The sequence below is a fragment of the Microchirus variegatus genome, assembly GCF_963457635.1.
Source record: "Microchirus variegatus genome assembly, chromosome: 12".
NCBI classification, from domain to species: Eukaryota; Metazoa; Chordata; class Actinopteri; order Pleuronectiformes; family Soleidae; genus Microchirus; species Microchirus variegatus.
The window spans coordinates 4,617,273-4,639,077 of record NC_139813.1 but is presented as its reverse complement, the minus strand read 5'-3'; the positions used below and the strand labels follow the sequence as shown (position 1 = coordinate 4,639,077).

Sequence of the window (21,805 nt, the reverse complement as noted above, 5' to 3'; positions counted from 1 at the left end):
AGAAACAGTGTTAACAGGAAGCTGATCCTCTCCTCTACAGTTCTTTGCTTAGTTTTAGTAAGTACTACTGACAAGAAACAACAATAGTGGAAAGTCAGAGCAAGGATTTATTTTATTAGACTGTTGATCAGGTGATACTGAAACTGAAATTAAGTGTAAACAAAACGTTTTGTTCACAGCTGATCATCAATTTGTGGCCAATAAGAATCAGTCAGGAGGTGAATTTGTGCAACTACAGCATCATTTCTAAATATCTCCATTTTGCTCGTACTGATTGAATTTATGCATTTCTTTAAACAAAATTAGAGTAATAAACATGGAGTCTTGGAAAACTCTGAGAACCCACCTACACACTAGGAGAACGAGCAAATCCCACACAGAAAGTCTCCTGTCAAACCTTCTTGCTGTGAGGCACCGGCAACGTTTATCTAACGCCCCCATGATGTAAATATTCATAATTTAATGGCATTTATGGCAACAGTAACTCATACCTAGCATGTGTGGAGGAGTGCTTTATGACAGTACTTTTCCTTGACAACTAAACACCTCGTTTGAGCTTGAACACACACCTTTTACAAATTCAGAAACATGGATATCCAACCTGAGCACAGTTCAGTCAGACTGTGGCTCCATTGTTCGTCTACCACTTGCCCTGTCAGAACTAATGTAAAAGTACATTTACAGTACATATCTGTATATCATTGTATCGCCAGTCGGCCAGACCAACATGTAAAACCGGCTTTGTGTTTGCTTAACAGGATAACATAACATGCTTGAATGTCTGGAAGAAGCTTTAGGGCTGTTCTGACTTTGACAGGATTGTATGCAAACAGGTCCTCATTCAAAAACATCTGATAAGACCCACATGATATCAGATTTTTAAATCAGCCTTAATGTAAAATACACATACCACACATTATACACGGGAGAAATTTGGAAATCAGCAGACACAGTTATCTCCTGTGTTTATTTCTAGCCATTCTCTGCTTCATTTGTTGTTGCAAAACTGAGTGCAGGACGGAGTTCCAGTCCCCCTGCCCCCCTCAAGTACAAACCTACTTACACATTCAAAGAGAACAACAGGATATTCCCTTAGGTTCAATCTCTCAGAGCAAAAGAAAGGGAAAAGAAATAGAGAGTATTTGACTTTGATCTGAAAAGCCTTGGTGCCCTCATGATGCATGAGAGGCAAATAGTTTCCCTGCTTCAGCCAAAGTCTGCTGCTCATTGTTCCCAAGTTCAAAGCAGGGTTGAATGATCTGATTGTGATTTTTCTGTCATACATTGGACCTGTGATTTAATTAAGTAATTATTCAACCTGATAACCATTTTCCCGATAAATCAATTAGTTGCTTTGTGCATGAAATGCAGAAAATGAGGTATAATAGTAATTAGTGTGCCTCAAACCTCAAAATAACATCCACAAATGTGTTGCAAAGACCAAAAATATTCAGTTCACTGCAATTGCAGTGCAAGTAAAGACAGAATACAGAAACAGCTGGTTTGTATTTCATATACTGTATATACAAACATATGTATACATATATATATATCACTTAAAATTATTCTATCTATCTACTTATTATTTTAATTAATTAATTAATTAATTCTAATTCATTAATTGATTCATTGTTGCAGCTCAAACAATCAAAAACAGACTGATTAAATTGCATCTGTTTGTGATTTGCTCATCACATTGTTTCAAACTGCAATTTGAAGACGATTAACTGTTTAGCCCTGAGGACAGCTTTATAAGCAAGATAGTTAGTTGCATGGTTTGTTGTCATTATCACCATTAAGGTTGGACCAATATGTCCAACTATTTATTTTTGTAGTAGGGATGCACCAAAAATGATCGGCTGAAAATTGCCAAAAAAGCCAAAGCCGAAAGACTTATATCACCAAAACAAAGCCACCGAAATAAAACGGTTCCAACAAGATGTGAGTACGCGGTGGATTTTTAAACACTGGAAAGTCCAAGCGAAACTTGGCTGCATACATCGCAAACTATGAACTCCCTGCGTCATTCACTTCACACCAGAGAACATTATCTTTCTTTGAGCAGTTAACTAAAGAGATCACCTCATCTGATGCATCTGTTATTCCCTTAATTGTAGCACAAAAGCATCTTCTACACAAACGTTGAGACCACGGAGTGAAACAAATGAAATGTGTGCACTTAAGAGTCTGTCAACACATTTTACTAAGATTTGGTCAGCTCCCCTGCACTTCATCGTGACTGTACTCGATCCTCTTGGATATGGGTATAAAGCTGCGCATAGGGAAAATGATCCAGGCTACCTTTGATATGTAGAACTCGCTTAGAGACACAGGAGCGCACAGAGCATGAGTGGCGAACGGCGCAGGGGCAAGAAAGGCCCGTCTGTTTGCACCAGATGAGGGGCATGCTCTATAATATAATATACTACAATTGCAGTTGACTTTATTTAGTTAAGTACACACAGTCCCAGTCATAACAACACAATTATATTTTTAAAAAACAATGATACAGAATTGGCATAATAATTTATTTCGGTTTTTCGGTTTCGGCCAACAATTTCATTTTGGTGCATCCCTATTGAGTAGATGTTTTATTTTTTTATTTTTAGATTTAGTATCAGCTAGCAGTGGGTCACCCCCACCCTAAGAAAAGAAAAGCAAAAAGTGTTTTTTTTTGTCACAATTTCCTTTGCCTTTGCCTAGAGTATTGCGATGCGACCATCTCTAACTAGTACTTGTCCAGGAGTAATATACATCTATGCTATTTTATTTTCATTTAAAAACTTCTATTCTACTCTGGATATGCACTCTACCAAGTCATTTTGAAAAAAGTGTAAACACTCTGCTGTGTCAGTTTTAGATTGAAAACTCTGAGGCTGCATTTTAGTCGAGATGGGCAAAACTGAGACCTTTTGAAATGATGATGCAGTTACATTTATGCACTTCCTGACTGGTTCTCATCAGCCACTATCAGCTGTGAATGGAAAGCTCTGTTAAAACTGACTTCACTGTAGTCGTAGAGATGAAGCCCAACCTTGTCCCACATACCAAAAACATACCAACCATAGATGAATGGGTGTGAGTGAATGTCCTCAAATCAATATGTGTAGGGCTGTACACCCAGAGGAGCATGAGTCAACTTGACTGACTGTAGCCGCTTAGTGCCACAGACTAACACAAGCAGTTAACATATAAATCAATTTCCGCAGACTCTTCCTTTCGCTAATCATGTTGTTTTCACGTCTTCTTGATTGAGTCTAAGCCCCATCTCAGTGGCCTCATGTTGAATGTGTGGACACGCCATGTGCATGTGTGCACACAAACACCCATCCTGTAGCCTTTCCCATAACCAATTTCAAATCCTATTTCTGTGCCCCTTCTCCACAGTGATTTCCTCTGGCTTGGCAATGATGAACACCCGCTTGAATAAATATAATGGTTATTCTATGAGCAGTGCCCACTCACAAGTGTGCTGCAAGAACAAAAGGCCTTATTTACAAGTGTGCTTGAGGAACGCTAAAGCAGGGAGGGCCCTCTGTGGCACTGTTGACTTACAATGGAGTGCTGATTGAAACACGCTCTCAACTTCCAGCGAATGGCAGCAGGCAAAAGCAGCGAAAATCCTCAACATGACAAGTTCCTATTCAAACGCAGCAATGACGGAGAAATCAGGCTAACAAACTCGCAGCCTCCTCTTAAAGTCATTTAAGTCAGTGCTGATACGTAATTAGGTTTCTGGGAACAATAAGCACTCAGCAACTCCACGCATTTACTTTAGTGTAAATTAAAGGAGGTGTGAATTCCTCATTAGATGGATCACCATCTGCATTCACACAGAGCGTGTTCATTTCCCTCAGTCTCCAGCTACGGGTCTATGTTCACACTGATTATCATGCAGGAGATGAAGATGGGAGGGATGGAGGAGAGGGCTCTTTTTTAAGGTTCTCTTTGTGCTATGGGGCTCCAGTGCCTCACCACACAAAGGTTAATCAATTCTGAATGATGAGCCATAAAAGCTGTAATAACGCAGTGGTCCTGCGTGCTTACCCAAGAAAGAGCATTTGTTTTAGGAAAGAACAACCTACCAATTAGAAAGCGCTCAAGCATTCCAGAACAGTCCAAAGTGCGCTGGACACAATGATGGTCAAGTGAGCAGGACTCATTGGCAGTTAACGCATCAACCGATCACCGATAACTGACCTGCCACACAACTTCATAGAGACGTTGTGGTGGATGGATTTTGACCAGTTAACCATGAAGTGCTTTATTGAAGCATTCCTTTTAAACCGAACCATGACCTTTTCCCTACTCTAAGCAAAACGCGTCATTCCTGACAACAGAACGTAGCTTATTGTTAAAGTTAGATACGTGGGTCAAGTGAAGCTTTGGGACATTGACTGAAGACACTACGCTGGTCTAGAGTGAATGGCAATTTTCTTTGTGTTGTATAGCGATGGACAGTTAATGGTCATATTGATGGTTTTCAAAGGCCATGACAAATTGTTATTTTTCTCTCTTTTTTAGTTGGAGTGACAATAATTAATTCCATTTTTTTTTCTGACAGACATTTCATTTCCATATGCAACTCTATAATAATAACTTCTATAATTTAACATAGACCACCAGATTTAAAGCATGATGGAGCATTTGCATGAGACACAATCGAAATATTAATGATTATATATATAAGTACTATGAATTGTTTCCCAGTGTGTCTATATTGCTTTTTTTTTTTTTAAACAAATTTGCATAGAGATATTAAAGTGCAGCCTTTGCGGTTTGGTAATTGCATTGTTTTAAATTGCATTTTCAACTTCATAATGATTAATTGTTCAATTATAGAATAATTCTGCAATGCAGATTAAAATTGTACCACAAACACACTAATTCTAGTCCCATCATTGCGGACTTAAAATGCATCTGGTTAGGAAAGACAATGGTACAGAGTTTAACTAAGAACATAATGCACCAATGCTGCTTTCTTTTCTTCCTGCATATTTAATTGATTAATTTCAATGCTTATTGTCTGAACTTGCAGCCTTAATTTAAATGAATTATTCAGTCCCACTGAACAGATGGATTGGGTTGCCCTGTCTTAAAGAGCTGCTAACCCTAAAGGAATTTGATTAGTGTGAATCTGAAAGAGGAGTTCTGGCTTTTGCATCATGGTCTTCATAGCATTTCAAACTACGACACAAATACCACCCCATCCTAATACTGGAAAACATTTCACTGGCATTAGCCTCCAACACATTTTGCAGTACTGATAGTGATGCATTTAGCTAAATATTAAATTGAATAAAAATACATAATGTCAAAAAATGATTATAAAAGAAATAAACTGATACCTGTTCTTCAGTTTTAAGCCATTTTTCGTGCAATTTCATTGTTTTGTCCACATACAAATATCCTCTATTGAAAAGCTAATGAAAAACAAACACTTATCACCTAAAATACATAAATGACTGTATTTTTAGGCTAGATCTTTTATTTTCTTTTAGACTGTATTACAGTACTGGCATTAACAACTATCAGCTCTATTAGCTGATAGTTGTCAGAATATAGAGCTATTTAACACATATTTGAAATGAAGGATTTCACTGACCTCATCTTTAATGGAATTGATTCGCAAAATTATTAGTGGCCTGATCCCTCCCGACCAATTACACTGATTATAGCGTTATAGCAATTTAAACGGTGGCACTTACTCAAAATAATAAACATGACACTGTCTTGGCCGAGCGTGCTGCTCTCTTTCAAATTAGCTAATTACTCTTTTTGCCAGGTTAACTGGGTAATTGTCTGTTGTCAACATGACAAGTATAATTATGAGTGACTCGAAAAGAGCAGGTGTTTTTTTTTTCCTTTTTTCACTGGACCTTTTCATGTCCTTGGCCCGGAAAACCCCCTCAGCACATTCCAGCTCATGTCACTGTCATGAACTGACCTCTGAGAAATACATCAGTGCTAACACTGCATCCCACACACAGTTACTCTTTCTCTCTGTCTGACCCTCCCACACATGAACGCTCAGTATGCTGACATGTTTATTGTGTCGTAAAGCAGATTTTGGCATCAGTCCACAACTTGTAATGCATGATTGTAAAAGAACATTTGCAAATGTGCAGCTTCACTTGGATAAGTAATCTATTTCAATTTCTTAAATGTGACTATATACAGTTTTCTTTGCTTCTCTAGAAAGAAGAATTTGCCATTTGTTATTATTATTATCATCATTATTATTATTATTATTTATTTATTTATTTACTTTTAATTAACAGCCAATTATTATCTGGCTGATTATTACTTGCATTATTTTGGATATATTTGGTCACAGAAAATGCTGCTATATCACTAAAACCCAAAAGTGTATAATTTGACAGTAGTTTAGTTGACATGTATTTAGTCCATACAGCATTTGATCTGTCATATTTTGTATTTAGCATCTGCCTAAACTAGTCATCAAATGTATGTATAACAGAAGCAATTGTACATGTTGGCCTAATACTGGAAAATAAATGAATGTCAGCAAACAAATATAATAATTTGTATGATGTGAAAGCAGCAGGATATATCGTATGTACTTGATGCGGGGTTATGTATCGATTAAAGCTCTATGCGTTCTTTACAGCGTTCTCTTTTTTTCATTTCAGAACACAGTCTTTAGGGCCAACCGTGTTACATGGATGCTTGAGCATGAAAAACGACTCTTGTTGAGTGGATCCATAGAAATAATGAATAATAATAATAATAATAACAAAAATTATAATAATAATAAATGGGCTTCAGAGTTTGTCACTACAAACCATAGCATTTTAATTATGGTAGATCCCCTTGAGACTGAGCTGCAAATACAGTATGAGCTCCTCTGGTACCACTGGGAGTCTGCATCATTCCACAGCTAATAATGTTTGCCAACACGATACAAACATTAAATTAATCTGGATAATATACATACTGGAAATATCATGGACCATTCTAGACCAAGGTCATTAGTGTTAATGGAGAGGTTTTCAAAGTGAAACCACAATGTTGCTCATGTTTGATGTTCTTTCTGATGGAGCAAGAGTTGAGCTCCAGGCTGTCGTGTAAGCTTTATTATTTTATCTTGTAACAAATACAAGGACAATGTTGTCATTAACTTCATCAACTTTACTCAATTGCAGATCAACTGCAGTGTCTATAGTAGAGGTTCTGAGGATCTCTTAGCCACTGAAGAATAAAAGTACTAAGAAAAATTGAACAATAAATAGTTTTATTAGAAAATAATATATGAACTCTCGGTTTTTTGTTTGTTTTAACTTAGTAGCCTTACAATTAAGTGTGTATGGATAAACCACACAGTATACAGTACATCAAGCTAGTTATTAAAGGTTTACATGTGCTTGTAAACTTTTTTACCACTGACAGACCAAGGCTGTTTGACCCTATACAGTTTTTCAGTTAATGCTAAGCTGATCGATTCTTGGCTCCAGCTCTGAACGTGGGCATGAGATTGGTATTGATATTCCCACTGAATTCTTGAGGGGAAAAAAGTGAATGAGGCTATTTATATTATATTTATATATATATTTATACACCACAGATTTGTGCCACCATGTAATCGGCGAGCACCCTCTTGCCCAGGTGCCAATTGAACTCCAAGTCACACTATCAAATATGCCATTATTACGGTTATAAACATATCGGCCGAAAATTCAACAACAAGATGTGAGCACACTGTGGAACAGCACTTATTAAATGCTGGAAAGTCTCTTTTCGCAAAAGCGAAACTTGGCTGCATACGACACAGATTACGAACTACCCATGACATTTACTTCACACCTGAGAACATTCTCTCTCTTTGAGTTAACTAAAAAACATCAGCTCGTCGAGAGAAATGACCAGTCTGTGTTGGATACGAAGAAACTTTGTACTTCCATCCACAATTTAATGAAAGAGTGATTTTACCCTACCTTTAAACATTGGGGAGGAATTTTAATGTTCAACAATATCATTATTAATAAACACCAATTTAAGATTCCTTACCTGCTTGACCAGTTGCAATGCTCACTGCTGCAAACAGCCTCTGCGTGCGGCTCAAGTCCGACACCCCATTGACAGCCTCCACCTCAAAAGTGTAGTTAGCATGGGCGAGCAGGTCCATGATCGTCAAATAAGTGTCCACTAATCCTGACTGTGCAGGGGAGTATCCCACGTTTGGCCCGCACGGAACACACTCCTCTGGTTCCCAGCTGCAGCGCCGGCATATAACCCTGTAGCTGACATCATTGCGCCCGCCAGTGTCAGCCGGTGGGTTCCACTCCAGGCTGACAGTGGTCTGGTTGATGTTGTAGACCAGGTTCTGTGGTGCCGAGGGAGGTCCTGTCAGAGGTGGACATGGAGGAAACCAGAATTAAACAACTGAGCGTCGGGAAAAGTGACAGCCAAGACTGTGCATCAACTAGATCTGTGTTTTCTCTTTTCTCAGAGAGAAGGGAGGGGAAACAAAAAAAATGCACCGTACATGCCAGCTTCAGCCCTTGAGCCAAACACTGACACTCAATTATAATAAGACTCAGATCCAGGGGGAAAAAAAAACTGGTGCAGGTACATAGAGAGGAAATCAGATCTGGCAGACACCAAGGTCAATGCAAGAAGGATGTGAAATCAAACAGTGGAGGCCAGAGTTTCAAAGGAAGAATAATTGTCATGGTCAGAGTCATTTTATGGTATTGTCCATGAACTAAGTTGTCAATATAAAGATGTTTAGATAGATAGATAGATAGATAGATAGATAGATAGATAGATAGATAGATAGATAGATAGATAGATAGATAGATAGATAGATAGATAGAAAACAATTAGATAAAATGTGCTTTAAAGCTCTATGAAACTGTGTGTAATTTTCTTGTCAAGTTAATTTGATCCGGTGTTGATGGAAAAAGAATGATTAGTTCCGGCCAATATTTTGACTCTGAAACAACCTAATGTTCTGTGAACACATGCAAACATAGCTGGTGATTCATCCACATGGATTAAGCGCATTGTTATCATAGAGCCTGTTAGCAGCGTCAAATCCACAGCTGCTGTGGAACTGACTGAGACGGGGTTACACAGTCACACAGAGCCACAGACAGTCCCCCTCAAATTCTTCCGCTTCCCATCCAAAAATATACAAACGGCTAGAGACAGGGGCTTTGCTGGTTTTCTTTGGAAACATGCTGTATATCTTGTTGACAGCAGGACACTTAAAATGTATCTCTCACCCCAAAAAAGACCTGCCTAATCCACAGAATTTATGCACAAGAAGAAACCTGGATGGTTGCCGTCCTGTAACTGCCATATAGTTTCACTTGACATGTAATAACAGCTCGCTCTGCGGAATCAAACGTGAACACAGGCGTCCACATGGACCGTTTGCCTCTACACGTAACGGCAGGGCGATTAGCTCATCTCGTAAAACAATGAATAACAAATTGCTTCTTTCATCTTTTAAAATTCCAGGCTGTTGGCTTTTATGACCCATATGTTGATATAAATATACTCCCACTCACACAGTAAAAGATTATATGACTTGTATTCTTTGTTTATGAAGGCTGTGAAGAACATCTTGGTTTTGTTCTCTGTTAGAGTCATTTAAATAGCTCCCTTTTTTTCTCCAGAAATATTCTCTTTTAGGGAATCTAACGTAGGGGGAGGTCTCAACTTATTAAATTGATCACATTAACTAACAAAACAGGCCATGCATATGCACAGAGCCACACTGCTATCACAATATCCATAAATGCTGCACCATTTGAAAACAATGGCTTGACGGAGACATCCATATTCATGATTATCGGGTAAGATAAGAGACAGACTGTGGACTGGGAAAGATGAAAGCGCCACCTGTCGCAGGTGAAGTGGAGAGGAGTGAGCGCCCGATAGCACCACTCGACTTCAGCCGTGGCATCAACACTCTCAACCCCACACTCTCAATGGCTGTCACGGACAATAGGGAAGGTGGCACTTAGGTGCCCACACACACACAGACACATACACACACACTGGTTTGCACAGCTATTCTTCTTACGACATTGCATTGGCGTTTATTTAGACAGCCAAAACAAAGCATTATCCCTAACCTTCACCATAACCAGCCAATGCCTGACCCTAAATTTGACCTAATTACAATGTATATCTAAGTCCTAAACTTAACCAGTTACTCCAAAATGATGTTCTGTCTCAATGGGATTTGGTTGTCTCAGTATTTGGTTTCTATGAGGACTACTAGTCCTGACAAGGTCAGTGTTTGTGCCAGAAATGGTCTATAAACAGATAACAAATTCAAGTACACACACAGACAAACCTCCACAACCAAAACAAATCCGAACTATAGGGATCTCTTGCTCTACCATTTCCGTGGCCGTGGTTGGCAACAATAACATCTCATTTTGCTTGTAGCACTCTCATTTAGGTCTCAGGTACCACAGATCAAAGTGTTGATTTGGCAGCAACTAGACACAGGAGGGAAATTAGATTGGACACTTCCTGAATTTGAGTAACCTTTCTTCTTTCTCTTGTGTTTTTAGATGATGCACACTACTCTGGAGGTGTTGCCTCCCTTTCCCCAAAGATATTAGTGTGTTTTAGTCAGGGTGGGTTTCAACAACTGACCAGGTGTTGGAGCAGATTAACTAAATGTGAGTGCCCATTAAATTGTGTAGATTTTCCATCACAATGCTGCAGGTAAAACTCTTAAAAGCAGTGGTTATCGAGGTAGCATCACAAACTGGTAGCTCCATTATGGATAAGCAAGGCCCACTTCCACTTAGTTGGGCTTCTATACCTCCAGTCAGAAATTACAGTTGGAAGTGCATTTTTAGCTGGAGCCTTGCTACACCCTGTGTAAAATGAAGAGTCACAATGTGTGATTCTGTGAAGTGTGTATAAGCCTCCCAAGCTGTGTATAAGCCTCCCATTGATCCATGACTCACATGGCATTTTGGTCATGTTCCTTTTTCTACATTCTAAGTTTTGAAGTTGCTGTTTGCACTTTTTGGCACCAAAAAGACTATTGTGATTGGTAAAAGAACTTTAAAGAAGCCAGTGTATACCCCTACAGACTATTTTCAAGATAGATGACTGGCTATTGAAAATGATGTGAAGCCTACAAATGTAAAAGAAGCAACGTTCTTTCAGAGTTGTTAGAGGGAGACAAAGGTAACGGGAGAAGTCTACGGAGACAAAACCTTCTACCCGGCCATAAGTGTGGCCACTTGTAAAAGGTATACACACTCTTTTCCCTTCAAACAAGATGACACATCATTCGGCTCAGTTTGTTTGAAGCACATTGAGCCCCTCACTTCTCTTTCTTCTCCCTCTGCCTTGGCGTCTCTTTGTTTCACCGAACAGTTTTCTGTCTGAACTCAGCAATACGAAACTCCTCTGCCCCCAATTCACCGCAGATTTGCAACGCATCCTGAACCCTCCACTGTTTGCCTGTCTGTCTGCTCGTCCTCGTAGCTCAAGGGCCGTCCGTCTCCCTCTTCTTTTTTTTTCAACTGCCCACACACCAACACCACCAACACTCTGTCTTATCTTCCGTGTTCACTCCTCTCATCCCTCCTCCCAGTCAAGTTTCATTTCACGGATTAGCCTGCCAGCCCCCACAGCCTGGAACGTCTCAATCACTTGCTAGCCTCCCTCCAACACTGCTACTGTTACCAAGCATCGGTGAGCATGAGTGTGTGCGATAGTGTTCCTGTTGTTATGCTGCTTATATTAATGAAATACGTATACATGCATTGTTTGTGTTGTCATGCAGCAGCAGCATCTGCATTAGGGATGGCTCACTACCACTTTTTGTGTCCAATATGATACTAACATCACACACTTGAATTTCTGCCTATATCAGTATCAGTCTGACACATTTCATATTTTACCTCTTCTAAATGGCTTGTAGTTTTTAATGATATTTACCACCTAGCTATAACCAGAAATTAAAAAATAAATAAATAAATAAATAAATCAACATTTTCAGCTCTAACTCACATGACTATAGTGGTGTACCTCACTCTTTAAAGTAGGGCTGGGCAATAATTCAATCACACAACATAATGAGATATAATTATTTACAATTTGAATCATCGTGCACTGGGTAAACACTGAGACGGACAAATAATAATAGCACTACATTATATATTTATATTCGGCTATAAAATGACAGACATTTTAGAAAGAAAATAGTAATTTAAAAAATTGCGATTAAGGGTAGTAACGCAGGATCAAAGGTTAAAAATACATTTAAAAAGGTGTGTGTTCAGGGAAAATTTAAAGTAGGACAATGAGGGAGACTGGTATATCCAGAGGGTGGGGACAGCTATGCAGAGGATTCTTACTCAGTAGGCTCAGTACTCTGGGTGGATGAGAGGGCTGAGGAGGTTGGCATGTTGGGGAAGGTTATGCAAGTGCTGAGAAAGATTTTATATTGAATGTGTTGTTGGACAAGGTGCCAGTGGAGGGTTAAGTTATGAATGTAATATTACTTCTCTTATTATCTGTTTAACAAGTGCTTGTGATATGAGCTGATTTAAAACTTTTGAATCATGATAATGTCTTTGACCGTATTGTCCAAGAGTTTAGTGAAGCATTTTTGCTCTGTTAGGGATTTACGGATCATGTTTTTTCTTCATCCACATTCAGATCTAGTGATTGACCAATGCCAGTACTCAGTAGTACGGATTATCATACCAATACCAATACTGAGTGTTTTACTGATAGCAAGCATCTCATCTACTCATGTCTAATCTGCATAGGAACATTTCACAGATTTAAATCTGTGGGAGAAAAAATGCATTAAAATACAGTACACAGAGATAACGCTACATACAATAATATACCATATAGGAAACCCAGTTTAGTTACAGATGGTTTTTAGGTCATTATACAAAGCCTATCTCCACTCTGTGCAGAGTCGTGAGACCTGAGTAAATCCAAGCTTAGGAAAGAAGAATCCGGTGCTTATCGGCCTTGAGTTGTGCTCAGGGCTGCCTTAACCCTCCACAGCCTATTAGCAGGCTGTGCTCTAATTGGGGGGAACTGTGGGGAGAGGGGGCGGCAGGGGTGAGTGGTATTCAAATCACACATGAGGTAATCCTCACTCTACAAATGTGTGTTGTGGCCCCGTGACCTCGCTTCTAATGATGTAGCTGCACCAGAACCTAGAATGAGGCTGAAGAGCAGAAGAGGTTGAAGGGGATGTGTTTTTTCTTCCTCTTTTTTTAGATGGAGGGCTCCCAACTGCTGTTGTCATGATAACCATAATTTCAATAGTACTTCAACACCAGACTGAATTCAATATTGGATTTGCAGCTTGCATAAAATGTGCCGTGAGCTAAAACTCCATTTCAGACCCCAACCCTCTACGGTTCCAGAGGGTGTACGATGGCACGAGGATGGGAATAAAAAAATAAAGTCTGTCACTAAGACTGAACAATACACACTGTTTTTGTGCACTTTAGCAGCATAACACATGAGCTTGGAGAATGTGAAAAACCTTATTTCCCTATTGCCAAGAAACACAGTGGAGTTACATAGTGGTGGGTTTGCTTTTTTCATGTCAGTAAAACTGACTGAGATACAATGACTGAATCCTCATGAGTGTCATGTCTTCATATATTTCCCCTTATTGGATTTATAGAGTATTGCTATATGCTTGATTATTAAAAAAAGATGATTAAGTTAGTGTAACTAGTCTTAAAAACATACACAACAATGTATCAATGATTTCATTATAAAAACAAATATTTATACTTCAATGACTACCGTATGTGTGTCACTGGCAGAGGCTGACAGCATTTAGTTAATGGACTTAATGTGTGTTTGCAAAAGTATCTCATTAGCTCCAACCCTGCATTACTTTCACTTTGTCCCGTGCACTAGAGTTTAGAATATTCAAATAGCACCTTAGCTTGAAATCCCTCATTTCAACATATTTTTATTATTAGTATTATAATTATTATTATTATTTACAAGTACCTTGGGGCAAAAATGCTAATCTGGATTAAGCATTGCAAATGCATATATCAAGCTGCTTTTAATCAAAATGCAGCCAAAATGTGACTTTTTTGACAAGAACTGAAGCAATGAAAGTACTGAATAGTCACACTTTTTTTTTTTTTTACATTTTCAGATGGAGGCTGTACAGCATGTGAGAATGCAGATAAAAGTCTCCCTTAACAGCGTCTGGAACTTTTCCTGCCACTTTCTCCCTGGTCTAATATTTGGCTAATATCAGGGCGAGCCCATGTGACAACACAACAGGAAGAGCTATAGATAATTCATAGGGAGCAAGTGCCCTCGTCTGGACATTCCAGACATTCCTCTGCTGTTGTGGACACATCTGACCCAGTCTGATCTCTCAAGGCATCCATCATAATGTGAAAGACAAACTCTGAAGAATGTCCCGACCCAATCTTACAGACAAATCGGCTAATCGGACAAACTAAGACAAACAGTTGATTATGATGATATTATTATTGTTGTTATTATTGTTATTATTCATAATAACAATATCAATGGTTATATAATGGTTCTAATAATAATAATAATAATAATAATAATAAAACTAATACAATTTACTAAATCACTCATCTTAAAGAGTTAGGGCTGTAGGTCATGATTATTTTGTATAATTGCTGTGTTGGTTATTTCCTCTATTAAATGTTCAGTTGTTTTGTCCACAAACCTAAACTAATCGTCTCAGACCATGTTTGACTAAATGCTGAAGTTGAGCAAGTTTCTTATTTATCACATTACATTTTCACTTTATGAAGACAGGACGATACATTTTACAAAATGTGAGAATATCATAAAAATTTGACATTATGACACTGATTAATTTTTTTTTCATGCAGTCACAGCACTATGTTTCTATCAAGTATATCTGGGAGTAAATAATAATAATAAAAAAATACTATCCTATATTATTAAGCCCCTACATTCTGCAGCTCTGTCACATTCCCACTGCAGCCGCCACAGTCAGGGTGGACCTGCTGTCGGACATCAACTTGTTGAGGTGGCACATTTTTTAAGGAGGGGGTTGGTGGTGGGGGTGTGGGAGGAGGGGGGATGGCCCACTCTCGACTGCTCCTTTCAAACCGCACTGCAAGTCACAGCTGTCGCATGATTGATGACCACTCCCCGAGCCTGTCAACAACACCAGCTCTTGTGCCCTGCCCCTGGTGAACATGTAGAGACGTCCCTGTATGTCTCATTTTCTCACAACTTTGCATATGAATGGCATGGACAAACATTCATCAGACAAAAGGGTCTTTTTTTCTTCTTCTACTTTTCTGTTACAACCTATCACTTGGGAAGCAATGCATTTTTCAAATATGTTTTTTGAAACTTCTCCCCTCATCTTTATTCAACATGGATTTGGCTTTTGATGTACATCTTCATCTCATTTCCTCTCAAATCCTCATCGACACATTCTTAATCTCCGTGAGGCAAAGATCCCTCACACTGTTTTGTTAAGGCCTTCAATGTGGTGGCTTTACAAACCCCTATTAAAAAAAAAAAATCTGTCAATCAAGCTGTTTGTTCAGGCTGTGCAAATTCAATTTCAATTACAATCCTTTGCTGGTCTGGATCAGTCTTGAAAAAAATTAAATCACAGTGACGACTGGTCACGGCGTCTTAATCCTGCGATGAATGGGGGAACACACGTACAAAAGCTGTGCAAAAATTGCACTGGTTGAATTAAAAGGATTGTGACGTCATACGTGCAAGTTAAAAATACATATTTACATATAATGAAATGGGGTCATCAAGTGTAGACCTCGAGCTAATGAAAAGTGTGCATTAGCCAGCTTCAGTAATTACTGTGCTACTTGATGAAATTGATTACCCAGAAGAGAAGAGTCAGAGGACAATGCTAAGAAGTGGGAACTTTCTTCCTTTCAATCCACTCTATGTGTGTCTTACTCTTGATCAATGGGGGAACATAATGTTTATGGTAGGATGGTGGTTTGTGGTCGTTGCTTAGCTACGTCCTTGTTTAGTTAAACGGATACATCTGAGCTTTGAAAAAACCTCAATGTGTTCAAATCGGCATCTGGAATCTGGAATTTGAATTCTGAAGCAACTTCTGCGAAAACAAAGGGGAATCCAAAGGAAAGAATGTGTCACAGCCAGGTTTTTGTCTTTCAACAGGTGGTAAACCATGAAATATTGAAATGTGTTTAGTCAATGGTTACGATGAGTCAATCTCATAAAAAAGATTGAAAGATATATGGAGGTGTCACACAACCACAATCTCCACAAATCTTACTTCCTATTTTCTACAAACAGGAAGTAAGCAGAGCCAAGGTAAACCGCTACAAAGGGGCAGAAATTCGCTTGGGGCCCTTATTGACCTGCATCCCCACCCCACCGAGCACCTACCATGTCAGTTGCTGTTGCCCTTGAGCTGTGCATATTTGCAAACAAATTTGTTCTCATCAGATAACACAAATCACTCAATAAACCATGGGCCCCCGACGGCCCCAAGGGTGTGTGAGTCAACTGCAGAACACCAGCCCACAAAATGACACACGCTGATATATGTATGCTTGAACACAGTGCAAGTTTGGAACTACTATGGCAATCAGTCGAGTTGCTCTTGGTGCTCTCACAGCACAGTTGTTTAGTGTGTAGCTCTTTTAATTCCTGTACAATACATTACATGTCAACATTACTAAATATTAGGGCTTTAAAGTCCAAGTGGACTGGTCGATTAATTGGTCGACACGTTCTTACTTGACCAAGATTGTGATTGGTCGACTACATTTTTTTTATTATCATTATTATTTTTTTATGGTGAATTTCATTAGGAGGAAAGTACCAAGTGCTAATGGGGGTGTTTTAGAGCACCCGTGTTTCACATGTCACAGCGTGTCTTCAGAGAACACTCGATTAGTTGATTTTTAGTCGGAATTTCAGGGCTTTAGTCGACCAAGAGTTTCTTTTCGTTGATTACAGCCCTACTAAATACAAATATGTACATAAGGCATATGATCCCTGCAGACATGAAATGCAGAACATAAGGCCCACCTTCAGACCTAGTAGTAACATGTGACAACTTAAAGTCTAGTTCCTACAATTCGACTAAAAATTGGCCATTGGACACGTGGGCCTCAACAATCGACTCTCAAATGTCGTGTCATTCCCATCCCTACCTGTGACCCAATGAAATTGGATCTGGTATCCCCTCAAATACAAACACTGACACCATGTTTGTTTGCTAGAACAAACATTTTTTTTTAATGAGATGAGCAGACACTTCTCAGGACGAACAAACTACTCCAAAGTTGATTTGCGAGCAGGTTGAAACCACCCCCTCTAAAGGATGCTTGTTAAGGATGGGATTACTGTTCACAGCTGTTCACACCAACTGCACCAACTCTGATTTAACTAGATTAAAACTAGCAGGTGAAAATACACCATTAGTCTGCATACTGGTATTCCAGGTTAGTTTGTACTTTTTTTGCCAGGTTTCCAAAGAGGAAATATTTTATGTTCAGAACACAATTAGAATAAGCATTTCCGTAAATTCTGCTACTTTTGTGCAGAGTGTAAATCATTTCAGCAATGGGGACAAAATGAAAATGGCTGACTCTGTGGACAGGTTCACTGCTAATGTACTGGGGGAGCAGTGTGAGACAGACCTGCAGAACATTACTTCCAAATTTGTCAAGCATGGAGGTAAAAAACAGCTGGTGAAAGCACAGAATGGAGAGCTGGGGATGTTCTGCAGAGAGATAATGGCTATGGGAAATCATAATTCATTAATAATGAGACACAGATAACTTTCTAATACACGTCACCTTTTTTGTCCTGGCATCCCTCTATCTCACCCAGTGTCTACATTTAAATATTCTTCATCCAAAAATATATTAATGCTTACATCATGAGACCAAAACCAAAAGGAATATTATTCCTACAAAAGAAAGAAATTAAAAATCTATGAAATACATTTATACATTTTCAAGGCTGAAGCCAAATAATTCATAACCTAACCACACACACACTGGCAGCCTAAACACACCTGTGCACTGAGGGTATGCTGTAATACATGGAAAGAGCTTCAGGGCAGGAAGAGACAGAGATGTTGCTCAACACTCTGATTGCCATAAATGACGAACAGGCTTTATTTTTTTGCTCATATGAAATTTGCTAAATCAAATCCAAACTACAGTCCTTTCTTTGATACTATGATTTGATGCATTCCTATTAAATTATACTATTAGCATAATATCTCAGCAGCAATTTCTCTTTCTCTCTGACACACACACACATGCCGACACACATTAGAGTTTCTGACTTGGCCTACTTTGGGTGTCCTATCGGGGAAAAAAGCTACACCACTCAGGATGTAAAGCAGGCATACAGATTTTCCTGCATATGTGTATGTGTTTGAGGCTTTTAATCGCCCGGAGATGCTAGAAAATAAATAATCTGACTCTCAATTGAACTGCTTTTCTTCATAAATATATCACATAAAGTATAAATAAAAAGCATAACAGAAGAGTATCTCCTGCAGCCAGAAGCCAGTACAACCCTGTCCAGGAGTCTTGTTGATATATTATCAGTTGAACAAAGGCACACAGATAATAGATATCTTGTTTAGCGCATAGATCTTGTTTAGGTGTGCTGTTTACCTGCAGGTAAAACATCGCCCTGCAGGTAAAACATCGCCCTGTTGGCATGGGCCACACCCCTTTTAGCTAAAGGCAAAGGAGTGAGAGAAAAAAATACAGAAGCACCTTGAAATTGAAAAAAAAAAAAAAAAAAGAATGAGGATTTGGAAGCAAATGAGCCCCAAAGTAAATCCTTTGGTCTGAGTAAATAAGCCATGGATGGCTGTCACAAAGCTGTTACACTAGCCAGGACAAATGAAGACACACGGTGCTGCCTGGGCTGCCGCTGCCGACTGTAATTGCGATCTTTCAGACGGGAAATGGCAAATTGCTCCTCTCATCATTAGCAACCAGCTAAGACAGAAAACAGACATGCAAGCCTGCGAACATAATTATAATGACATACTGGGAGGCAGACAACTGCTATGGAACACATCTGGGCCTTCCATGAGGCCACTGCATACCCAGTAAAAAAGACTGGCCTCAAGGACCAGAGTGTGTTTTTTCTCTCTTTGCATGTGTGACTGTTTAAATTCACATCCCAGCGAGTGGTCTGTGCTGTGTTAACCTAGCAACGGCACGGCAGACTTACGTGTGCAGGCCACAGACGGAGGGTCGGAGAGTGCTCGGTAGTAACCGTCCTCGCAGTCGCAGCGCCAGGAGCCTTCGCGGTCGTTGAAGCTGTGCGCTGGACAGCGAGAGCACTGGAGGTCCTGGGAGGAGGACTTGTAGAAACCACGACCACAGGCTATGCAAGGGTGAAAAGGAAGAAAGAAGGAGAAAACATAGTTAATATCTGTACGAATATGTTTAATATCACATGATGATTAAAAAAAGGTAATGCCGTAAGCTTTTTCGTTTAATCGTGGTTATCTGGATGTGAGGATTTTAACAAACGAGATAAAACGTGTAAAACGTGGACAAATTACAGGAGATTAAATGTATCCTGGCCTAACCAGCCATTGTTAGCCATTGTTAGCAATGGTGAGGTTGCTCCGAGTTTCCCAGTTGGAAATCCAAGATCATGTGGTGTTCCTGTGTGAGGATTTCGAGGTCTGACTACAAATGGAATGCACCATTTGTATATTGCAATCAATTGAATACCCCTTGTCTTGCCCATACACAATCCAGTAACTACAATGGCCTTCACGTAGCACAAACAAATGAAAAAACCCTCTCAAGTACCAGTGTTTGACTTGTCCAACAAATATGGTAGTACAAGATATAAGGACAAATTAAATTAATAAAGTACTCAATCTCATGAAAACACAACAGCTCATAATTTAAGTAGCAAGTACTGGACTAGCTTTCCATGTGATACTTCAGCATGTTTCAGAACCATTCTTGCAGTCTTTATTGCTGTAGACATTAATAATAATAGTAGTAGACTAGTAGAATAATAGGAGTTCCTTGCAATTAAATGACTTCATATATTCCATAAACTCTGCATGAGTTTTCAGGTGGTAAAGACACCATATACAAATTAATCAACAAGCACATTGAGCCCAGCAATCTTGCCAATCAAATGTTGGCCGAATTCACATGCCTTTTGTTATGTCTTGTGTTCTAGTGACCAGCGTGAATATTAAGTGTGCCAGAGAAAATTAAGTGTATCATTTTCTGCTTTAGTGTGAACACACTCTTAAATTCAGGCAATAATGGAATAATCCAGAAATAACAATAAATATAATATTACATACCTGATGCAAGATCAAACTAAACTACACACACTGGACCTTTAAATCAATTTACTGGCAGATCCAGTGAAAAAGCCTGGTGGTTGTCAAGTATGTGAGTTTTTTGGATGGTTTTTTTTACCCATGGTCTCTAAATGTGTAAATACGGCTGTTCTGATAGAGAACCGTATTAAAAGATAATCCTCCCCAAAGTCAACAGACACCTGCAATTCTAACAGCAATTTCTCATTTAGTCAACTCCAGCAGAGCCTGTTTCAAGGTAGACTTTATGTGCACCAGTGATGTCAGCAGGTACACACAGTCACTGAGTGTCTCTGGGTGTCTCTGGGTGGTATTAGTCCTGTGCAAACACATTTTCGTTTTTTCTTTTTTTTTTAAGTCATTGCTTCACTTCTGTTTTCCCATCACGGGGAGGGCATGACAGAGCAAACCAGTGTGTTCACGTCTCAGAGCAGCCGGCGTTTTGATTGAGCCTGCCCCTCATCAAGCAGGCCGAGGCACGAAGCAGAATCACACCGAGGCACTCACTCGACGATAAACTACTACCTCTATCTTTGAGAGGAAAATAAAAAAATCTATTTTTATTCTCATGAATTCTCAGGTCAGCTGAGGGCTTCTGGTTTGTTTATGAAGAGTCCATGTCTCTGAGATGACACATTTATCTAGCGAGCGAGGAGATAAGGACAGGCACACACGGTCATCTCAGACATTTAACCTTTGACCAAGAATGTAAACAAACCTGGTACGACTAATCAAATGAGACGCATCACTGTGATTTCAGAGTTACACAACTAAATTACACACTCCTCATTTATCTGAAGTTGCTCTTAAGAGTCGTAAACGCAAGTCATGGCAAAGACAGAGAGATAATAGGAAACAAACACAGTGAATCTTAGCAACCTTGCTGTAATTCTCATGACCAAGTTAATGTTTAAGTATTAGCAAGTCGTAAAATATCTTCTCTGGGTCTGTTTATTCAAGCCTTGAAGTCAGTAGATCCACAGTGACTGGCTGTGTGTGCAGAGCCACGGCGCTCCAGCCCGCTGCAGAAAAGTGCAACGATCTCTGAGACACTAAATAGTTCTTTACACAAATGATCAAATGCATTTTTCATGAGCCACGTGGGGGTGATGAGTAATGCTCTCCATACTCGGTTCCTCCCACTCCACACCTCACTTATTCTCATCTGCTTTTACTTTTTCTCTCTTCTGACGACCACCTCTTGTGACAGATCAGGGGATGAGAAGCACAGATTTTTTTTTTTAGTTTTAACACTTCCAGGGCAGCATGAAGTGGAAGCCGAGGATCATGATATCCTTGTTTCAGCTACAAGAAAGACCTGTCACTCTCCATTTATCACTTTGCCAGAACATTTTCTCTCTCCCCAACCCCCAGAAGAAGAAAGAAGTTGACAAACATGATATTATCTCCATTCTTCCTTTACGTTTTTTTTTGTTTTTTTTA

The 21,805-nt window shown here is 39.3% G+C and overlaps 1 protein-coding gene across 5 annotated transcripts in view; it reads right to left on the bottom strand.

Moving 5' to 3' along the window:
• epha7 (eph receptor A7) overlaps positions 1 to 21,805 on the bottom strand; it is a gene marked incomplete at its 3' end in the record, with an annotated part of 96,814 nt that overhangs the window by 55,303 nt on the left and 19,706 nt on the right. For all 5 annotated transcript variants that reach the window (XM_083898774.1, XM_083898775.1, XM_083898773.1 and 2 more), the window contains exons 2-3: positions 19,237 to 19,392; positions 8,029 to 8,364 (exon numbers count right to left, since the gene is read on the bottom strand). In XM_083898774.1, the coding sequence (XP_083754900.1) occupies positions 8,029 to 8,364; positions 19,237 to 19,392 (492 nt within the window). The remainder of the gene's footprint in view (positions 1 to 8,028; positions 8,365 to 19,236; positions 19,393 to 21,805) is intronic.